Source organism: Psammomys obesus, unplaced genomic scaffold (genome assembly GCF_907164565.1).
Source record: "Psammomys obesus unplaced genomic scaffold, mPsaObe1.curated_primary_1811, whole genome shotgun sequence".
Taxonomy (NCBI): Eukaryota; Metazoa; Chordata; class Mammalia; order Rodentia; family Muridae; genus Psammomys; species Psammomys obesus.
This window is the reverse complement of record NW_026585895.1, coordinates 19162235-19184025: the sequence shown is the minus strand read 5'-3', so window position 1 is coordinate 19184025 and position 21791 is coordinate 19162235. Positions and strand designations below refer to the sequence as shown.

Here is a 21791-nt window from a genome sequence, read left to right as displayed (position 1 = left end):
GGAAAACACGCAGAGAAGGAAACAGATCTAGATGTTCGGATCTTTACAGATTTGAAGTTTTTGATTTTGCCTGCTCTGATTGGGATAATGGCCTATTAGTAAAAGGATACAGAGTTTTCTGCAAACCAGAACATGAGAGAAATGTGAAATATTGAGGTGACCAGTCACAGAACCATAGATTATATATCATGAAGCATATGTTAAGTATGCCAACCTTTTCTACATTTTGATTATTTCCTTAAAGATAAAAATGTCCACCCAAGGAAAAAAAAAGTGAAAATATTTTAATAATATGCAATTAAGGATACACTGCTGGAAGAGATTTAAAAAAACATCATAAATGGGCTGGAGAGATGGTTCAGAGGTTAAGAGCACTGGCTGCTCTTCCAAAGGTCCTGAGTTCAATTCCCAGCAACCACATGGTGGCTCACGACCATCTCTAATAAGATCTGGTGCCCTCTTCTGGACTGCAGGTGTACATGCAGACAGAATATTGTGTACATAATAAATAAATCTTAATAAAAAACATCATAAACTATCACAAAAATAAATTTTCCTAACAATAATTTAGCTATTACTTAACAATATGATTTGTTTTTTGTTATATTAAACTCGGATGTACATGTAGTTCAAATAGTTTATAATTATATCAACAAGTTGTAGCTAATTTTATTTGGAGCTATTATCATACTTAATATTTTTAAGTAGCATAGCTGAAATACAGTGTGTACAGGATCTCTCTGAATCGGTTTTTGTTTTTTGCTTTTGGTTGTGCTGAGGATCAAACCCAGAATTTCAAGGACTACTTAGCTGCATCCAAAGCCTTGTTCATTGAGACAGGGTTTCACTACATAGTGCAGTTGGGCCTTGAGCTCATGACCGTTATGTCTTTACCTCATCAATGCTGTGGCTGTAAGTCTGTGACTCCAACCTCTGTATATCTACCCTCAGTTTCTCTCTTATATAGCATGGTGAGAATTCTGATGCCACTAAAGACTAGTCAGTGCTTAAAGTTTCACACTAAACCACATATTATAGTAGTATAAAATCACACAAGAACACAAGTCTTTTTTTAAACTAAGGTTTAATTTTAACTAATAAATTTTAGTAATGAGTGTAATAGGAATCCAAGTCTTTGCTAATTTGCAATTCGTGACCTACTTTCGTAACTCACAGGTGAAATACTCTTTTCACCATGATTTGTTTTCAGCCTATGGTCTCTCTCTCTTTAATCATTATCTTTTGCATCCTTTCTCTCTTCTAGTTCAATGAGTCACGTTCAGTTTGGCTAAAGGGCCATCCTAGCACAGTAATGCTTCAGCCTGCAAGGAAGGACCCCCTTGTTGAGCTGGTAGAACTCCACCAGCTGGATGAGATCTGTGAACTTTGTGTGGCCATCATCCAGGGTGTGGAACATCTCGCCATCATCTTCCACCTTCAAAGGGAAAAGCAACAGACTAGCGAAAGTAAAGATCAAAGAACAAACAAGCAGTTTTTTTTTTTTAAAAAAGGGGGGGGGTTTGGGGGGAGAAATAAACTACCCAGAACAGCAAGTATCGTCCTTTGTGTCCTATGTTTTTATAAGCTTAGATCAACAAGTGTATAAAACTAAGGGCAATGAAAACAACATCATGGCTACTTTTTCCGGTAACATCGCCTGCATTTAAAAGAAGTGTCTGTTGTTTGATTAAGCAGTCTGGCTCTTTCTCTCTTCATTCTCCCCCTGTTCTGTTTAGTTAGGACAGCACTTCTACTGCCTACCCTCAATGAGGATTCCATACCCTTTACCAAGCAGAAAACTGCAATGTTTTCACTTAAGAGTTGTTTTCCTCCTTAAAAAAAAAAAATTTAACTTATTTTTTGTTGTGTTTTTGTGCACAAATCACTTCATATTTGCTGGGGTCACTGATTGCATAATAAAAAAATAATCAAAGAAGCAAGAAAGACACTTTAGAAAGCTATTGGAAAAATCCAGAAAGAGGCATCTCAAGAGGAATTCTTACAAAAGATGGACCACATCTCTGCTACTCTGTGGACTTCCAGTTCGCACATCACATACGCGCACTCATACAGACATGCAGCAGCAATGCAAAAGAGACATCAAAGCAGGCGATGCTAAGGATGTTTTTAATTTTCTAAGAATTATTTAAATGTCCACTAGTGCTACAGCATCTGTGACCATGGCTGTAAAGAAGTTAAAGGGAAACATCAACAAAAGCATATATTTTGAGAGGAGGAAGGAGGCAAAAGGAGCTTTCAAGCATTGCTTTTTAAAAACTGTTAGTGACATTCAGGGGAAGGACTTTTTAGTGGCCTTTAACAATAGGTGGCATGAGGTCTATACAATATTGCTAAATCATATTTCATGGAAAAGGGGAAAATTTAATTTTTACAATTCCTGTATTTCTTATATTAATTCAGGCTCATAAAACCATTTCTGCCAAACTTAACTCTAGTCAAAGCACAAGCTCCCAAATTATATTTAATAAGAGGAACAAAAGAAAACCAATGCTTTCCAAAGCATATGCATTAAGACTATCTCCAATACATGAAACCTGAAGTCACGATTACTTACGGGTATAATTTGAAAGTGTTTTATCTTTTGTCCGTGACTCATCGACAGTACAAACGTTCTGGGATTACTCTGACTATCCCGTACCAAGAAAACTCTAAAGAGAAAGAAGGGATTTCATTTTTTTTTCTCTGTATACTTAGACTTCATGAAAACATAATGTGTACAAATTCAGGAAAGCATACATATAAATGGTACAGCCAGGGCCTCCTTTACTAGGTAGTCAGTGGGTAAGACTATCCAACAGGTAATAAATTTACACCATAAAGAAAATCATTATACTAATGGACTACAGTAGAGCGAATACACAAACCTTTTGTCAGGTTGCATGATCACAACTGCCAATATAATGTTAAAGTGACATCAATAATTACTCCTATGTCCTTTTTCTCACTGAAAAACTAGGTACTTTCTCATAGCTCTCCATCACAAAGAAGGGATATTGCTATTTTAACTGACGGAGCATGACAGGCCCCTCAAAAGAGGGAATTATTTGGAATGAAATAGGTTTTTACCCTTTTTGGGCAGTGGGTCCTCTTGTTTCTACCACTATAGACTCAAATAGTAAGAAATGAATATATTCTAACAAATTAATCTTGAAATTGTTTGTGAAATGTTTAGGTAAAGATGTTTTAAGTAAAAGAAAGACCCAAAACAACATGCACTTTAACCTCAAAGAGTCCAGCAGAAAACCTTTATAATGTCAGGCTAGACAAGCAAGATGTGGCCTAATGGCCTAGAAAAAAGACTACCAGGCAGGGATTCGTATTTACTGGCAGTGCTGTGCAAAGCCCGTTTTGTATTAATTATTGGCAAGTACACTGTGTAAATGTCCCTATGCTGACTCCAATACTAATCTCACTGTGCCTGGGCAAAGAGGCAGCCAATGTCTGAAAAAAGCATCCATTTCATGTGTACTGTGTAAGACTCAGAGATTACATCACTGGGGGAAGGGACAAAAGGGCATTTCAGCAGTAAAGAAAGATGTAATTCTCTTCCTTTCCCAAGAAGATCAGCACTACCACCTAGTGGGCTACGGGACAGCATCACATCTTTCCAAAGAAATGAAAAAGAAAAAAAAATATTTAAAGAAACATAGTTATATGTTATTCTCTATTCAATTATTTCCTTTAATTTACAAATAGTGAACTCTAAAGTTAAGGGAACTGCAACCTAAAACACTTCCGTAATTACTTATCATTTATTTTATTTCTTGGTCTCTTCTATGTAAGTCTACAGCTCGTCATATTTATAACCACAAGGACGTTGCCTTCTGCAGAAAAACACAGTCATATTTCTTCTTAAAGTCTAGTGAAATGTACAAATGTGTATGTTTACCTGAGCATCAGTGTCAAAAAAGCTCAGTGTTGTCAATGTCATCAGCTAAGACCTGATCACCACTTGCTTAAATGGTTCCTGCCTCCTTTCCTCTTCTAACATAAAATTAACCAACCCACTCATTAGTTCTTCATTGGAGAAGGAAATCAGGCTAGAATTCTACCAAGTGGATGAAATATACTAAGTGAAAAACAAAAGCCTGATTATAAATGTTCCATATTCATTTTATCCTCCTCTCTTATACTCTATTATACCCATTATTATTATACTCTTATTTTTTATAATAAGAGATATCACCAAAAAGTAATTTTATAAGTACATATTATTTTGGAGAAATGACAATGAAGATACTAAAAAATAAGGCAAGAATTCAAAATTTAACAAGAAGAAGCCTTTCAATTATTATATTTTTAATATATCAAGGAAACCCAATTTAGAACAACATTATGCTATGAAATATGTTTGGATCATATCTATTACATATGCAAACCAAAATGTTGAAACCTCAAACAACACTTGGCTGCCTCCATTCATGCTTTAGTGTTAGAGATGATAGAATTCACAGAAACAAAATGGATATTAATGCTAACTGGTCAAAAGTAAAGTATCTGTTATTTGATCACTTATGTACAAATATTAAACACTGTGAGAAGAGAGGGAGCACCACACTCATAGAACAAAAGTTCCTCTGCTTTGTGATAAGGCAATATTGAAACATTTTTGTATGTGCTAGGTAATTTATCATTCACAGGGCGTAAAAATCCAAACATGATCACACAGACTGCAGACATCGAACTTACCCATCCACAGGCCCCTGCCGGATAATCAGCTGCTGAGCTTCATCTCTAGAAATTCGATGGTGAAACCATGGCTGGGACCGATGGATAGCTGAAGAAAGACAAAGGTTTGTCTGACATTACCATGACTTCATTGCATGCCAACCCCATCCTATTCCACGTGATCTTATCTGAAGGCACCGATTCTCCATCAAGTGGTTGGCAAGTACTGAGGGCAGACATACCCATGTTCACAGCAGAGCTCTGGGAGGGGGCAGTGGGGCTACCATGATTCCCCAGGCGTAAACATCCTTTTTTCTGAGCAAGAAAGTGAACAAAAATAAAATTCAGCTTCTTGGGCAAAATGACTCAAATCCTAAACATCTGAGGGAAAAAAAAAAAATGAAGCTCTTGGTACCCTCCAAGCGAGTCCTTCCTCAACAGCAACCGAAAGAGCCTCAGTGGGGTTGTCTATGACTCTGCTCTTCTGACCTGAGAAGTCCATTGCTACCAGGGAATTCTCTGATATGCTTCTCTGGAAAACACATACAACAGAACAGAAACATTTGCACTGTCAAGCTGTATTTTTCCATTGAACTTCAGTGTTTTGTTGGCCACATGTGTCCACTCTGGACTGGGACCCTGCAAGTGTCATGGCCATCAGGAAAACAATCCATGCAAGGACAAAGATAGAACTCAAATCAGTACCACTGACTTTAGCAGGCACTGGGTCAGAACTGCCAGGGTCTGACGCCATGGTTTATTTCCCTTACACATTTTAAGCATAGTAAAACTTCGGAAAGAGGTCTCCAAATGACGATCATCTCAACAAAGCTTTAGGCATAGCTACATGGAAACTCCCCCTTGCAAAGTAACAAAGCACCTGTGACCATTCTGACAAGGATAGGTTCAGTTGAGTGATCAACAGTGCAAAGTACATGGGGTTCTTTTATAAGATCAGGTTCTATTCGCTGAGAGACTAAACTCGGGACGCTGATGGATTCAGGAAGGTTGGCTCCACAGAATAGCAAAACAATCACTAGGTTGTTAAACATCCACTCGAGCCTTCCGGGTGACCAAGCATCAGTCATTTTCTTCCTTTGGACAAACAGGCCCATGTGTTTAAAAATGTCTGGTGCCTCCAATGCTTACTCTAAACTGTGCCTCCTATAGGACTCCAAAAGTGGCTAATCAAAACTTTAAGACTTAAAACACACAAAAGGGGTGAAATGGTGCTCTAACACTCATTTGCCTAGTTGTCATCTGTCAAAACAACTGAGGAAATGTTGAATAGACACATTTAGTAAAACAGTAAATGAAAGCTAGTTCTTCAGATTGTCTAGGAAGAAGGCAAAATGCCTATTGAGCAAGGAATAACTCTTTCCGTTAAAATAATCCACTAAGTCAAATGCAACTACTTATGAAATAGCCTTTTATTTTATGTGTTTTGCCTGCATGTTTGTCTGTGCAACACATGTGTCGTGGCCATGACGGTCAAAAGAGGATACTGGATTCCCCAGACCTGGGATTACAGAGGATTCGTGAGCCATCATGTGGGTGCTGAGAATTAAACCCAGGTCCTATGGAAAAGCAGCCAGTGCTCTTAACACCTAAGGCATCTCTCTCTGGCTTGGAATAGCTCTTTATAAAGTGCATAACTATCCCACAGTACACTCTTTTGTCCACACATCTTTACTTGCAAATGATCATTGCAGTGAGTCATTGGTGTGGTTCCAGGCCTCTGGCTTCTGTTATACTACCAAAACTGGATCCTCATCGGAACTCCACTCAGTTTTCCTGTTGTTGACCTATGTCATGGAGATCCTTGCTCTTCACACACTTCAGCAGTTCATAGATGAGGTAGATGTTGGGGCTGGCCAACTCAAAGCCCTGGATCTGGGCCTGGGTAGTAGCTGAGTTGGTCAGCCACAAGCTCTCTTCTGTACCCGCAACACCAGGGCACACAGCCAGCAAGGAGCAGGGTCAGCTCTCCCACTCCCATGCCCTCCGAGCCAGCTCACCCACATCCATGCCACCAGAGCCAGCACTGCTGTGTTGCCCAGTCAAGGTGTGGGGCCCACAAAAGGGTACGCCGTGGCTCACACGGTGACTCTATAGCTTCCATGAGGAGATGTTTCCTATGCTTTGTTTTTGGCTTATTATTTTTTTATTCTTCATATTTTCTTTTGGGAGAAGGTTGCAAGGGCAGAAGGCAGAGGGCAGATATGAAGGGATAGCGAGATAAGTGGGATTAGAATGCATGCTGTGAAGCTCACAAAGAATCAATAAAATTTAAAAAATAAAACTCATAGCTATGGAAGGTATAATTAGGTCAGGACACATATACTTAGAACTGGTATTCATATTTTATTTTTTATTATTAAATTTTAATGTACATATTCTTTAAAGATTAATTTTAGCTATTCAAATATAATAGTGTGAAGAGTGTTAGGAATACTCTTAAAATAAACACAATTTTGAAGTTTCTGAGAATTCCAGGAAAAAGTAATTTATTCTCCCCAAAACCAAAAGAGTACAATGTCATGAACTTGAAAAGCACTGAAAAACTCGTTTTTGTTTTTCACTGTGTGTTAAAATTCTAAAATGTATCATTGTTGCTGAATAAAAGTACTCATGTTTTATGATGGAAAAAACTTGAACATATTTGTTCTTGAATATCTACTTTTAAGACTTAATGTCTCAGTTCCAGTTTTATTCCGAAAATAAAATTTGGTGGAATAGTAATTCTGATATTTCCATGACATAGAGATGTCTGTATTTAATGCATCACTGTTTCCTTCTTGTGCGGAGACACATGAAAAAATGGTAACTACGAACACGAGCCTGAACCACAGGTAGTGCCACAGAATGAAGACGGCCTTAAATAAGTGAAAAGGCCATCACTTCTTCGCTAATTCTTTTTTTCATATTCTCTGAAAATAAATCAACCAATGCCTAGATCTTAGTTTCATTTGGGGGGATTTTTATCCCACAACAAATCTCTTTTTAAAAGAAAAAATAACCGTGTCACCCCTGAAGTCAAGAAACTAGAAAAGAGATATAGTTGTCAAACTCTCTAGTCGAGAGTCTTGCTGTTTCTGTCAGGAAGGGGAATGATATAAAAACTTTCCCAAAGGAAACAGCACAAAATGGAAATGGTTAAGTTAGTCTAAATGGCTAATTATTAGAAGAATGAAAGCGGAAGTGAGGGGACAATGGTAAAGTCAAACCCTGCTACACGTGGGGACCTTTGGAGAGCGCCATTTCATACCTCTCTGAGGATTCAACCAACTGACTGTGGCCACATAGGAGCTTCAAACAAAGCTTCGTCCACGAGAAAAAAAAAAAAAAAATTCGGGTTCTTTATCACTGCATCCCATACTCCTGTTTATTAGCATCTGATATTTCCTCTTCAAGACACATGAGGGAACTGCGGTCTTATTAGGGCTCACCTCTATTCCTGAGACCCTCACACAATCTCCTGTTTGTTGCAGGAGTTTTTCTTACTGACAGCTGCTCTTTCCTGGCAGATGCTGTCTCTGTAATCTCTATTTGCTGTCACACTTTGGTTTGCCCTTCTCACCCCATGATCTTCTGTGCTGGGCTGTGGACCAGTCGGATATGCCTCTGCTTTGCCGACCTTAATGAAAATCATCCACCTGCCCCAACCACAGAGTAACTGGCCCCGATCCTAATGATAGCTTGATCCTTACGATATCTCTACCTCCACATGTCAAGATGGGTTCTGTACTCTCAAGTTCCTGATAACATAAAAATGAGGTTAGGAAATAGACATAAACACAATCAGGTTTGTTTTTTTTTTTTTTTCCCCCACAATATGGCAGGCAGGGACATAAAACAAGATCCCATGTTCATAATTATCTGGCAAATGCAAGCAGAGTGCAAGACAAGCAAGAAACATTTTTATTTGCTATGGTAACTACACCGTGGGAAAACAGGAATGCAGCAAATGGTTTCTACTGAATGGCAGGTGGTGGATGAAAAATTAATAGTTTACCTTTAGTGGACAAAGAAATAGAAGTGAAGCAGGGTTTGACAGACTGGAAAGGTCATTTTCAGCTCGCTTTCCTTCATATAGGAAAGCAGTGCTGATAACATTCAGAACTGGTTGGGTTTCTCAAATATTTGCCTCGTCCGTTTCTCACCCATTCCTCTTAGGGGATGAATGAGACGGTCCGTAAGGAACACAGTCCATGACTGCAACAACCTTGCCATCTTTTCATCAAGAAGGGGCCTGGGGCTACCTTGGGTTTTACAACTCACGCTTTGAAATCGAATCCATCCACTCTTAGAGCAGTTTGCATAATATGTCTGTCACTCTAGGAGTTTAACTGCAAGGCACATAGTAGCCACAATCCATTTGAAGGAGCTGGATAAATCTGTAGCCCCCTCATTACAAAGAGGGCACAGAATTTCTCCTGTATTGTCACTTCGGCTCATTCCTACAGAGCCACAGGACAGTAGAGATATGATATTCCTCAAAGACTATACAGTAATCCCTTTATCTTGCACAGTAGGAAACCAGTGAGTAGCCAAAGTCATGCAGACAGTTTATGGTAAAAGGGGTAACTGGCATGCTGTGTCTTGTCTAGGATTCTTTTATTGACCGCAAAGTAGGAGGTATGGGAAGAACTTTAGTTTAGAATGTGTAGGTCAGGGTCAGAAGTGGAGAACAGAAAGAACACAGGAGGATTTCCCGTGTCTCCTCGATTCAGCTAGGGCTCTATCAACAGGCCCTACTTCACATGAATTCTTACTTTGCCCCATAAAGAACCAGGTATATTTGGCCTCCTGAAATGGCTGCTGCTGATTCTCATCTCAGGGCCAATGAGGGGTAGCTATATGCAGTTTTATAGCTATGATGTTCATTATGGTGTATGAACCTTTTCATCATTTCTCTTCTCAAAATGTATGTGTGAAAAAATTTATAGAGTATTCCTATAAATTTGTAACTGGGTGTCCTATCTTTTATTTGTGACTTCCTATAAGTAGTCCCTGAATAAAAAGCAGCTAAGCTAGGGGATAGGGCTTGGCATTTATAAGCTTTTAGGTGGGATGCTCCTCAGACACCAAAATAAACAAAATGCTTCCCACAGCTTCTGCGTTCCCATCATAGAAATTATCAGCCACATAGATAAAAGCCATAAACACTGCCCTTTCTGACCAAAACCCCACCCCTTGGACAAGACTTTTCCACACAGGCACCTGAACCTCTCTCCCTCTTTAGCCCCCATACTCAATAACAGTCACTAAGGGAGTTTGTCTTCACATACACAGCGATCAATTAACAGTATAACGAAAGCCTCACACACAGCTTGACTGCAGGTTGCAATTCCCCATGTTAGTCAGTTTCCACAAAGAAAGGTAACAGCAGCCCCCATACTTGAATGCTAATGGACAGTGATGGAAATGGAAGGGTGTTTGATTATAACATTTTCCCCATGAGTAAAACGACACTTAATAATTGCCTCCAAATGCTTAGTTGTTAACACATTCATCCTAATAACTTCAGACTCTAAAAAGAATTTGGAGGGATTTAGGAAAGGATTAAGATAATAAAACTCAATATGCTTTTTATATACATGTGGATTGAAAGACACAAGTAAGCTGACAAACTGTAAAAACACCCTCCTTAAAGAGACTGCTTTTATAAAATTCACTATCTGCCTTAGTTTATTAGTTTAAGGCTTATAAGAATATGACACACGTTATTTTCTATCACTTAAAGGAACATAACAAGGAAACTGGAGATGTTTTTCTCTGCAGTTCTATCAGGCTCCATAGTCAACGTCATTTCATGCTCATTCCTAGAGTGAGGCATTCCATCTGCAACCTGATACGGGAGACACATGTAGGTCTCACAAGACACCTTTCTTGGTCACAGCCATGAAGAATGTATTTTAACCTCGGCGGAAATACATATTTCAAAAAATGCACAGTAACTAATTTGTACCACAGGCACATACGACTGAAGTTTGAATGCCCTCAGCATCAGAGAGAACACCGAAAGGAGAAGAACACAAACTTTATGTGAGAAGTTGATTTTTGTGTTAACGTACAAGAAGTTAAAACTAGGTTCTAGAGAAAGCCCAAAAGCTTTCTCTGTGTACATCTGTAGAGAGCATCCATGGTACAGTTGAAATAGCTCTGCACTGATGTCATGTTTGGTCTAGATTTTTTAACTTCCAGTTTTATGGATTCCTGGAAGGCAGATGGCTTTTTAAGGGTCTGTAACTTTAAAAAGTATTATTATTATTATTATTATTATTATTATTATTATTATTATTATTATTAAAAAGTTTATAATTCGGTGTCCAAGTGGGTTCCATAGTAATGGGAACAAGGACTGCTTCTGACATGAACTCAGTGACTGGCTCTTTGATCACCTCCCCCTGAGGGGGGAGCAGCCTTACCAGGACACAGAGGAAGACAATGCAGCCACTTCTGATGAGACCTAACAGACTAGGATCAGAAGGAAGAAAAAGAAACCCTCCCCTACCAGTGGACTTGAGGAGGGGAGTGTGTGGAGAAGGGGGAGAAAGGGAGGAATTGGGAGGGGAGGAGGGAGGGAACTAGAAGGAGGATACAAAGTAAATAATGTATAATTAAAAATAAAAAAAAATAAAAAAGGGAAACCAAATCTTAATATCCATTAAAAAAAAGTTATAATGCAGAAAAGCCTGGATATTTATAATGTATCTTCAAAAGCGTAAATCATGGTATGTTAATTGGTAATAACAATACTAAATTAATACTGAAGGAAGTCTATAACTCTACAACCTGAACAATAGTTGTTAAGTTAAAACCCACATAATGTCTAGAAAAATATTTTGCAAAATATCATATTATGACCTAATCTTCAAATGTCATAATCTCACTGAATGGGTCACATAAGTCTTCCTATTCATTTTATGTTAACACATAAAATTATTGGCTTTCATTGAATGCTTCCTTTTTTTTCTCTGTTTCATTTTTAATTACAGGAACTAAATATATACAAAACACAAAAATACAACTTCTTTATAACATTATATGAAAATGTAGCAGAGGAATTACTGTAATGACCACAAGGCAAAGTATAAAAACATATGTTTAGTGTAATGTAGCAGTAAATGATGTAATTATAAAGTCCAGATTCAAAACCTTGCTCCTTACCATGGGTGATATGCTCTGAGAGCCGCAGCCACTTCTACCTTGATATGGGTGCATATAGTTCTGGTACAGCTGCATGCCATACTGTAGAACAAAAAGGAAAAAACACAGGGTCTCAAGATATCAACTCACTGAATGTCAACACTTCCATTAGCTACTCATTATCAATATAAAAAATTAAAACACTGCTTTTGTTATTAATTTTTATTTATTTCCTCATACATATTTCCCATCTGCAGCTTCCCTTCCTTCCGCTCCTTCCCGTTTCATACCACCTATTCTCTCCCCGTGGTCTACCTCTCCCATCTCCCCCCAGGAAAAAGCAGGCCTCCCAGTGACATAAACTAAAAGCAACACAAGATAAAACAAGACCAGGTACAAACCCTTACATTAAGGCTGGGCAAGGTAGCCCAGTAGGAGAAAGAAGGTCCTGAGAGCAGGCAAAAGAGTCAGAGACAACCCCACTCCCACTTTCATGAGTTTCCCTCCACCTACCCACCCAAGCACTAAGCCAACAACCATAACACAGAGGACCTAGAGCAGATTCATACGGGCTTTGTAATTGCCATTTCAGTCTCTGTGAGCTACCATAAGCCCCATTTTATTGATTTCTCAGGGCATGGTCTCCAGGTGTCCTCAACCGCTCTGGCTCTCACACTTCCCCTCCCCATCCTACTACAAGGACACTTGTTCAACTATGTTCATAGCAGCTTTATTCATAATAGCCAGAAAATGGAAACAACCTATATGTCCCTTAACCATACAATGGATAAAGAAAATGTGGCACATGTATACAATGGAGTATTGCTCAGCAGTTTAAAAAATGGTATCATATTCTGGCTATTACAGATAAAGCTGCTATGAACACAGTTGAGAAAATGACCTTATTGAATGGTGATGCATGTTTTGGGTATATGTCCAGGAGTGGAATAGCTGGATCTTGAGGTTGTGCTATTCCCAATTTCCTGAGAAAGTGTCAGATTGATTTCCAAAATGGTTTTACAAGTTCTCATTCATACCAGGAATGGAGGAGGGTTCCCCTTTCTACATCCTTTCTAGCATGTGTTGTCACTTGAGTTTTTGATCTTAGCCATTCTGATAGGTGTAAGGGGAAATCTCAAAGTTTCCTTGATTTGCACTTCTCTGATGACTAAGGACACTGAGCATTTCTTTAAGTGTTTCTTTGCCATTCTATATTACTCTGTTGAGAATTCTCTGATGAGCTCTGTACCCCATTTTTAATTGAATTATTTGGTTTATTGGTGTTCAATTTCTTGAGTTATTTATATATTGTGTATATTCACCCTCAATCCTCTGAAAGAATTCACCCAACAGGGGATCAAAGCAGATGCTGAGACTCAAGGTCAAACTTTGGGCAGAGCACAGGGAATCTTATGGAGGAAGATTGGGGTGGGAATGGAGTGGACATGTGCACCTCATGGAGACCAACAAAACTAAAAGATCCGAACCCAAGAGGTCCTGCAGAGACTGATGTACCAACAGAGGACCATGCATGGAGAAGACATAGACCCCCTGCTCAGATGTGGCCTATTGGCAGCTCAGTCTCCATGTGGATCTCTGAATGAGGGGAGCAGGGTCTGCCTCTATCACGAACTCAGTTGACTGCTCTCTGATCACTCAACCCTGATGATGCAGCCTTGCCAGTCCATGGAGGAAGAGTATTCAGGCAGTCCTGATGAGACTTAACAAGCTGTGGGCAGATGGCAATGGTGGAGAACTCACCTTTTCAGTGGACTAGGGGAAGGGGATGAGGGGAAGAGGGAAGGAGGGAGGGTGAGACTGGGAGAGTTGAGGGAGGGGACTTCAACTGGGATACATAATAAATAAATTATGAGAAAAAAATAAAACTTAAAAAAAATCATCCTGAGTGAGGTATCCCAGACTCAGAAAGACACACATGGTATGTACTCACTTTAGTACAGGATAAATCATTCTATAATACACAGACCCAGAGAGGCTAAGAAACAAGGAAGGAGAGACACATGGGTAACATTTCCTTGAAATAAGTTAGCAACCAAATTTTTTCAGCTGTAGCCCTTCCCTCATTCCCTCCCTATCCCACCCTCCATTCCCCATCTCCTCCCTGCCCCTAAGTCCACTGATAGGGGAGGTTGTCCTCCCCTTCCATCTGACCCTAGTTTATCAGGTCTCATCAGGACTGGCTGCAATGTCCTCCTCTGTGGCCTAGCAAAGCTGCTCCTCCCTTGGCGGGGTGGGGGGGTGTCAAAGAGCCCACCACTGAGTTCATGTCAGAGACAATCCCAGTTCCCCTTACTAGGGAAACCCACTTGAATGCTAAGCTGCCATGGGCTATGTCTGAGCAGGGGTTCTAGGTTATATCCAGGTATGGTCCTTGGTTGGAGAATCAGTCTCAGAAAAGATCCCTGTGCCCAGCTATATTTGGTCCTTGTGGCACTCCTGTCCTCTCCAGGTATTACTAACTCCCCCTTCTTTCATATGGTTCCCTGCACTCTACCCAAAGTTTGGTTATGAGTCTCAGCATCTGTTTTGATACACTACTAGGTAGAGTCTTTCAGAGGCCCTCTATGGTAGGCTCCTGTCCTGTTTCTTCTTTTCTCCTACTTCCAATGTCCATCCCATTTGCCTTTCTAAGTGAGGAGCAACGAAAATTTTTAACCTTAATTTCAGAGCCTTAAAAGTATAAAATTTAAAAGGTAGTGTTTTTGCTCAGATCCAGAGCTTTTAGAATACCTCACCAGGGCAAAGCTCTAAAATCCACATCTCCTTGGTGTCAAATTATAGTCCTTGGAAAAGATGTTATCCTTTTGAGAACACTGATATTTTTAAAACCTTACACATCCTAACTAGCACTGAGAGATCCAGTTGCTGCAATGTCTGACTGGTGACTTGTTTTGCTGATTAAGTAAATTAGGAATTTGCTCTTACATGGAAGACCCCTTAGGAGCGTGTCATCCTTTCATAAATGTTTGTCTATAGGCCCTGCTCCTCAGTGTGTGTGTGTGTGTGTGTGTGTGTGTGTGTGTGTGTGTGTTTGTGTGTGCATGTGTGCGTGTGTGTGTGTGTGGTCCAGAGATCTATCAACCTTAGATGTCATTCCTAAGTTAACTTCTTTTGTTTGTTTGTTTATGTATTTATTTACCTACTTATTTATTTATTTTAGAAAAGGGTTACATTCCATCCGAGAACTTACAGAATAGGCACAGCTGGCTTACCAGCAAGCCCCAAGTCTGCCTCTGCCTGCCCAGCACGGGTATTGCAAAAGCATGCCTTCAGGCCAGCCTTCTTATCACCTGAGACCTGGGGCTTCCACCAGTCTAGTGACTCGGGTCTTCCTACTTGTAAAATCAATTCATCAGCTGAAGTATCTCCCCAGCCCATTTTTTTTTCTTTAAGTATTCTTATGGCATTTGTTTTTTTACTCCATACATCAAAGTAGTGGGGACTCAGTTCGATTTCTGGCAGAGAGTTTCAATATTCCAGAAGGTAAATGATGGTAGTATATTTATTTTCAGGAGATGGTATTACACAGAGTAAATAGAAAGACTACCATGAGACAGTAGGCCAGGATTATTAGCTTGACAAACAAGCATACTAAGTATGAGCAAACTTACTCTAAATCTGGATGCTTTCCACTTAAATTTGTCACTTTGCTAAAGGAAAGAAAGTGATGGAATGCTTTACTTATTATTTCGCCACACTCTTCAACTATTGAGATTACATGGACCCTGTTAGGTCCTAGCACCTGGATTCTAATGTAATTCTCTAGCTTCCTCCTGGCACCAGCTATTGTCACAGCAATCCTCACTTCTGACCAGCTCGTGAGGCATCTGAGGCTGCAGGGCTGAGCAGGAGGAAGGATATAGAAAAGGAGGTAGGTACCATGGGATGTACTGGAAGTAGCTTTGGGGAAGCAGAATAACCATCAACTCCAGGCTGAAGATCACTTCTTGTGTGTTCCCCCTTGGAAGAGAAGAACCACCAACACCATATCCGCCTCCAAAAGCAGTTGGCATTCAATCATCAAACACATGATACCTGCCTCTTCAGCTTGGAAAGCCTCAACCAGGCCTCAACCTCACACATCGGGGCCATAGTATAGCTTGGGCCTCCCTACCTGGCTTTTTCTCAGCCTGAGCCACCTTCTTTCACATACTTTGCTGGCCTAGGCCAGCCCCTGTGCCTCATGCTACCTCCTAAGGGCAACTGTGGGCTTATGACACACTTGTCAGCCTGCACAATATTTAGGAACCTCTACCCTGCCCAGGTCCTGAGGTCACATGCATTAAATTGTTTCCTGAACTAATATAAAAACAAGGGGTGGGGATGTCATGTCCAATATGAAGACTGAATAGAAAACATGAAATCAAGGAATCAAATCTTATTTCCAGGATGCTTCTACATAAACATTCCAGAACAGCTATTTTTCCACTAAAGACTATTTCCTTAAAGTAATTCCCACAAGGTGAATACATTTAGTAATTAGAAAAAAAAGTCAGAGGAGTAGGGGAATTACTGGTCTCCAGATTTTGGTCTTAACATGAATACAAACTCATATGCATGTAAAAAAAAAATCCTCTATGCTGAGGCTTTTACCCAATTATTTCTCAACTTCTAAAAATTGTGTTTTTTTTTAATTTAAGGCTTGATTGACATTAATGGGACCTAATAAAATTTAACTTCAAGCCAACAATAAGTTCACAAAGAAAGCAGAGGAGCTTAATTCCTAGACACACACGTTCATTTTAGAGAACAGATAGTTACCTCATACCAACACTTTCACAAGAAACACGCTGCTTGGCCACCTTTTATTTATCAGTGCTGAAAAGCCAGCTACCTACTAATAAGACGGGTTTCTTCAAAGATGTATTGTCCCTTATTCTGGCAGCGCCTCTGTGCTGCTGGGGGTCTTTAGAAAGCATTTAACTCTGGCCGAGGGGTAGGGCATGGGTCACCTCAACATTTGCCTGTCCCATGGAGGGGAAGATAGGCACCAAACTAGGCTAGAGAGAAGCTGGCCGAGTTCTAATTGATAGGAACGGGAGTGTGACCCTCAACCAGCACAATATGGAAGCAATGATTCTCTTTTCTAAGCCTCAGATTTTCTATAATTCTTTATGTAACTAGAGTATTTTTCCAAAGAGAAAAAGAAAAGTCACCTAGGCGGCTCAGGTGTAGGTGTATGTTTATGTGTGTATGAGATTCTATATGTAAATGAATGCACATATGTGGGCATGTATGTGTTTGGAAGCCAGGGGTTCAGATCCTGTGTCTTCCTCACTCATTTTCCATTTATTTATTTATTTATTTATTTTTGGCGGGGGAGGAGGGGGACACAGTTTCTCTCATTGAACTGGTAGCTTGTAGCCTGGGTAGACAAGCCAGACAGCACACTCTTGTATTTCTGACTCTCCAGTCATAGGATTGCAAACACACCACAAGTCACAGTAACAACTGAAACGTCAATCAGTGCATAAGCAAACGCCAACGTATGGAGGGACATCTATCATTTCGGTCACAGAATAGGTGAATTCGTAAAGACAGCTCAGATCAGTGGCTACCAAGGCCTGGGAGAAACTGCTTATTGAGACTATTATCTTCTTTTAGACCTAAATTGAAGCTATGATTGCAAAACATACTGAATGTGTTAAACATAAACTGTTCATGTTAAGATAACTTGTCAATGTTGAATTCAATTAAAGCATTGAAAACTCCAGGATAAAGCTTTCATCCTCACCTAACATGACACTGAACACCAGTTCTCTCTACTCTGCTGTCTTCATTCTGATCCCACTCCCACCCAGGGTGTCAGAAAAATGTTAACACAGTAAAAAGATAGTAGAAACAGAATGACAAAGACGGGAAGAAAAACAGATGACCGAGAGCATACATCGAATACAAACCAAGAGGGAAGCTTAATTCCTCCTCTGCCTCAGCTGAAAGAAAATAAGGATGCTCAAATCCCAAACAAGACTCGGTTTTCTCTAATTTTTTTGTATCTAAATACATCAAAAAGCTGGTTTTAGTGTACTCTTAGTTATCTAAATCTTTTTCTGGCAATACACAAAACTATATGAGACATGATAATTATAACATGTGGCACATGATATAATAGAATTCACATGATTTATACATTGGCAAATCATACCCATTCATGGATTTGAATTATGAAGAATGTCTCAGAAAAGGCCAAAACTTCCATTTTATAAAAAAAAAAAAAAAAAAAAAAAAAGATTTAAGAACAGTAGTAAACCACATTATTTGTGAACCTAAGTAGCAATAGGAAACTGACTAATATAGGCAAGCATATTCTTTGGGTTGCGCCCCTTTCAATAAAAAGTGTTTCTTGTAATTTAGGCAATTATTACTAACAAATCAGTATTTTCAAAAGAAAATGGTTGATCATTATTTAGAAATTAGAAATTTAGAAAATTAAGAAATTATTAGAAAAATTAAGGTTGCAACAAATTTACTGGCATAAACACTATTAAAATAAATGTGCTTTTAAAAATTATTGCTTGTATTTTATCAATCAATCTATCTATCCATCTCTCTCTCTCTCTCTCTCTCTCTCTCTATATATATATATATATATATATATATATATATATATATATATATATGGTAGTTGGCGCTCCGTGTTTTTTTTTGCCCACCAGCGACATGTAAACACAATATATATATTGTGTTTGCATATGCATGAGCCCATGAATATGCTCTCATACACAGAGGACAATTTGTGGAAGTGGGTTTGCTCCTTCTACCACATGGGTCACTGGGATCAAACTCAGGTCACATTATGTTTGGGACAAGTTCCTTTACTTTTCAGTCATTTCAACAGCTCCTAAACATGTGTTTCAACACAATTTGGTACAGATCAGTTCTGTGTCTTCCCTATTTTTAATCTACCTTTAGTACATTCTAACTCTTTTCAAAGGGTTCGTCAAGAAATTATGCTTACAGAATTTTAATTTCAACATGAAATACAAGGGTGCTTCAAAAACACTTTCAAAATAAAATGTATGCAGTAGTTTCAGTTGTACTCATTAAACTAGAAAGCAGTTGATAAAACAGTAGCTGCTTGAAGAGGGTGATGGGTGTTATTTAAGAGTGCCTACCACACTCCACTCCACTATAAATCCAGACACCCAAGTGTGGGGAGTGTTGAGATAAGCCTTATTGAGGCCCACAGAGAATGGTGAGTGAGGTGTCAGTGGCTCCTACGACTCCTTGAGAGGCCCTGATTTACTGCATACAGTGTTGGCCTGCTAGGGACTCCGAGTGAAGTCTCAGAATGGATCATGGCCAGGGCAGTGACTGCGTCCCTATTCTTCGTGGAAGTCTCCTGAGGTGATCTTGCCACACCCCACCCTGCCACATTTCCTTATTTGCACCAACCTGACTGATTATTATTGGTGCTTGAGCCTAGCATGGGATGGTCTGATTGTCCCTCGATCATATAAAAGCTGTTACACTCTACAAGAAAGTTAGACATGCACCCTGAGTCTGGTCTCCGGAGTCTGATTCCCAGGATTCCGCATTGGCTCTGTTGCCACTCAACCCCCTTCTCCCAGGATGATCCCCACATCTAAGAATACTTGGACAGCACAAATTGGCATGTACGGAGGGGGAAAAAATTACACAAAGGTGGGTTAGAAGAGAAACAGTGTGGATTCAGGAAGAGTTGGGGGAGAGAGATGGTGAATGTGATCAAACGATCAAAAGGCGCTGTAGCAAATTCTCAAAGAACACATACACACACACACAAGTAGAACATGAAATAATTCTAAATAGCAATATCCGAAGGGAAAACTTTAAATACATTTCCCTGTGGGTCTGAGGCCATTTTATAAACACAGGTTAAACTGTATAATGGAGACATGTGGTTCAGCTACACTGGCTACACATGTAAGACTCAAAACAGTAGAGATGAGTCATTTGTACAAACAGAATACTTCACACACAAAAGACCTACAGATTAGGGTAAGTCACTCTATTCCACACTTTCATCTCCTGGACTAAAGGTGGCGGTGGTGGTTATTTCTCTTCTTTCTCTTGTAGCCACACAGATCAGCACAGCGTCTTCACATTTGGAAATAAAGGTGTCTTCAAACACTTATGGCTCTCAGAGTATTTAACAGGCACCCACCCCTCCTGAGAGATTACCTTAAGCAACCGAATGGCAGTCACCCAGCACATCCTGACGTGCTCTTCTTCCGCACAGAGCATTTTCAGGTCCCGGGGCCCTCCTGCTTTGTTAGGCTAGAAGGCCACAGCACATTGTTTATTGTTAATGCAAATCTCGAAGGTAACACCTGTTGAAATAAAAGCCACTAAAATTCTCCTATACGTAAGAGAACTCTATCTCTTTCCAAAAGAGAAGGAAAGAAACTCCAGCTTACCTAAAAGGCTGAGGCTCCCTTTACTCATCTATCAAAACATTAAGCCTGTACCTTAAAGCAGAATCCGAAGGTAGTTGGCGCTCCGTGTTTTTTTTTGCCCGCCAGCGACATGTAAACATTACTACTGCTGAATTCGCTGAAAAACTGCAAATGCCGTGGTTCCTTAAAAAAAAAAAAAAAAAAAAAAAAAATGTATGTGAACATTGAAAGGGATACACAGTTTCACAAAACCATTTGCATTTCTCATACTACACAATTTATACCTCTTACGATAACAAATTACCTCAAATAGAATCCCAATGCAACGTCAGAAAACAAAACAAACAAATTAACAAAAAGAAATGGGATTGCCATATTCTTAAATAACCAGGAGCTGCACACCACTCCATGTAAATCAACAAGTGACAACTTGTTTATAATTTTACTTCCGGTAAGAGACAAATTTCTATTTTAAGTTCCCTGTTTTCATTAACCATCATGTTAAACTAAAGAGAAAAGCAACAGCTTTGAAGGTCTTTGAAAGTGTTTCCCTCATCTCAGTTTCAAGTGTAGGTTCACAGGAAGAAGTCTGTGTTACCAAGAAGAAAATGGGGGAAAGAAAAAGCAAAGTTCTTCTTCTTTCAGACACACCCATCCTTAGTGTCTGTGTGCTGACAGCAGGCTGCTTGGTCATCTTGTTCCACAAAAGGAAAGGACCTTGCACAGAGCAGACAAGTGCAGAGAAATTACCTAGGATGGAATGTGTCTGATTGTCAGGGCAAAGGGAAACCGTGAGCAGCTATTTCCTCTCTGGAAAATCCGAAGGATTTGGAGCGGGCCATGGGAAATCACCAGGTCACAGTACTCTGTGATAGGTTAATAACTTGGAGAAGTGCTTAATTCTGAGGTTGACTATATAATCAAAGCTGGCCAAAACACATTTGTTCTCCAAAACCTTGCTACTAGCCTTGTGGTCACTGAAGCACAGAATCTGTCTCACCTGGGAGCTTGTTAGAAATGCAAAATCTCAAGAACCTGTGCCAGGCCCCTTGAATCAATATCTGCATTTTAACAAGATCCTGGGTGGTCTCATCTACATAGTGGTTAGCAGTAGTGCAAGTATGATCCCCCCCACACACACACACAGTACATTCAGCCGTGTCCAAATTGGAATACTTCTTATTGTCATTTACCAGTAAGCTATCCCAACTCAAAAGATGTGTGTCACTATTCCCAAGCATTTTAAACTATCAGGACCACTTCCGGACTTCTTTGGAGAATAAAGCAGAGATTTTATTTATTTATTTATTCATTTACTTATTTATTTATTTGGGGTTTTTGAGACAGGGTCTCTCTATGTAGGACTAGCTATCCTGGAACTCACTATGTAGATCGAGGTGGCCTCAAACTCACTGAGATCTTCATGACTCTGCCTCAAAGTTCTGGAATTAAAGGCATGTGCCACCATGCATGGCCTGAAAAGAATTTTTTAAGACAACTTTTTCTAACAAATAAATAAATAAATAAATGAATAAATAAATAAATAAATAA

At 39.5% G+C, this 21791-nt stretch overlaps 1 protein-coding gene across 2 annotated transcripts in view; it reads right to left on the bottom strand.

Annotated features, from left to right (window-relative positions):
- Window positions 1-1065: 1065 nt before the first annotated feature.
- Window positions 1066-21791, bottom strand: part of Grb14 (growth factor receptor bound protein 14) — a 114051-nt gene continuing 93325 nt past the window's right edge. For both annotated transcript variants that reach the window (XM_055599895.1, XM_055599896.1), the window contains 8 exons: window positions 20313-20423; window positions 20026-20121; window positions 11863-11943; window positions 5105-5221; window positions 4932-5004; window positions 4711-4798; window positions 2576-2669; window positions 1066-1435 (listed from right to left, as the gene is read on the bottom strand). In XM_055599895.1, the coding sequence (XP_055455870.1) occupies window positions 1289-1435; window positions 2576-2669; window positions 4711-4798; window positions 4932-5004; window positions 5105-5221; window positions 11863-11943; window positions 20026-20121; window positions 20313-20423 (807 nt within the window). In that variant the 3' untranslated portion in view covers window positions 1066-1288. The remainder of the gene's footprint in view (window positions 1436-2575; window positions 2670-4710; window positions 4799-4931; window positions 5005-5104; window positions 5222-11862; window positions 11944-20025; window positions 20122-20312; window positions 20424-21791) is intronic.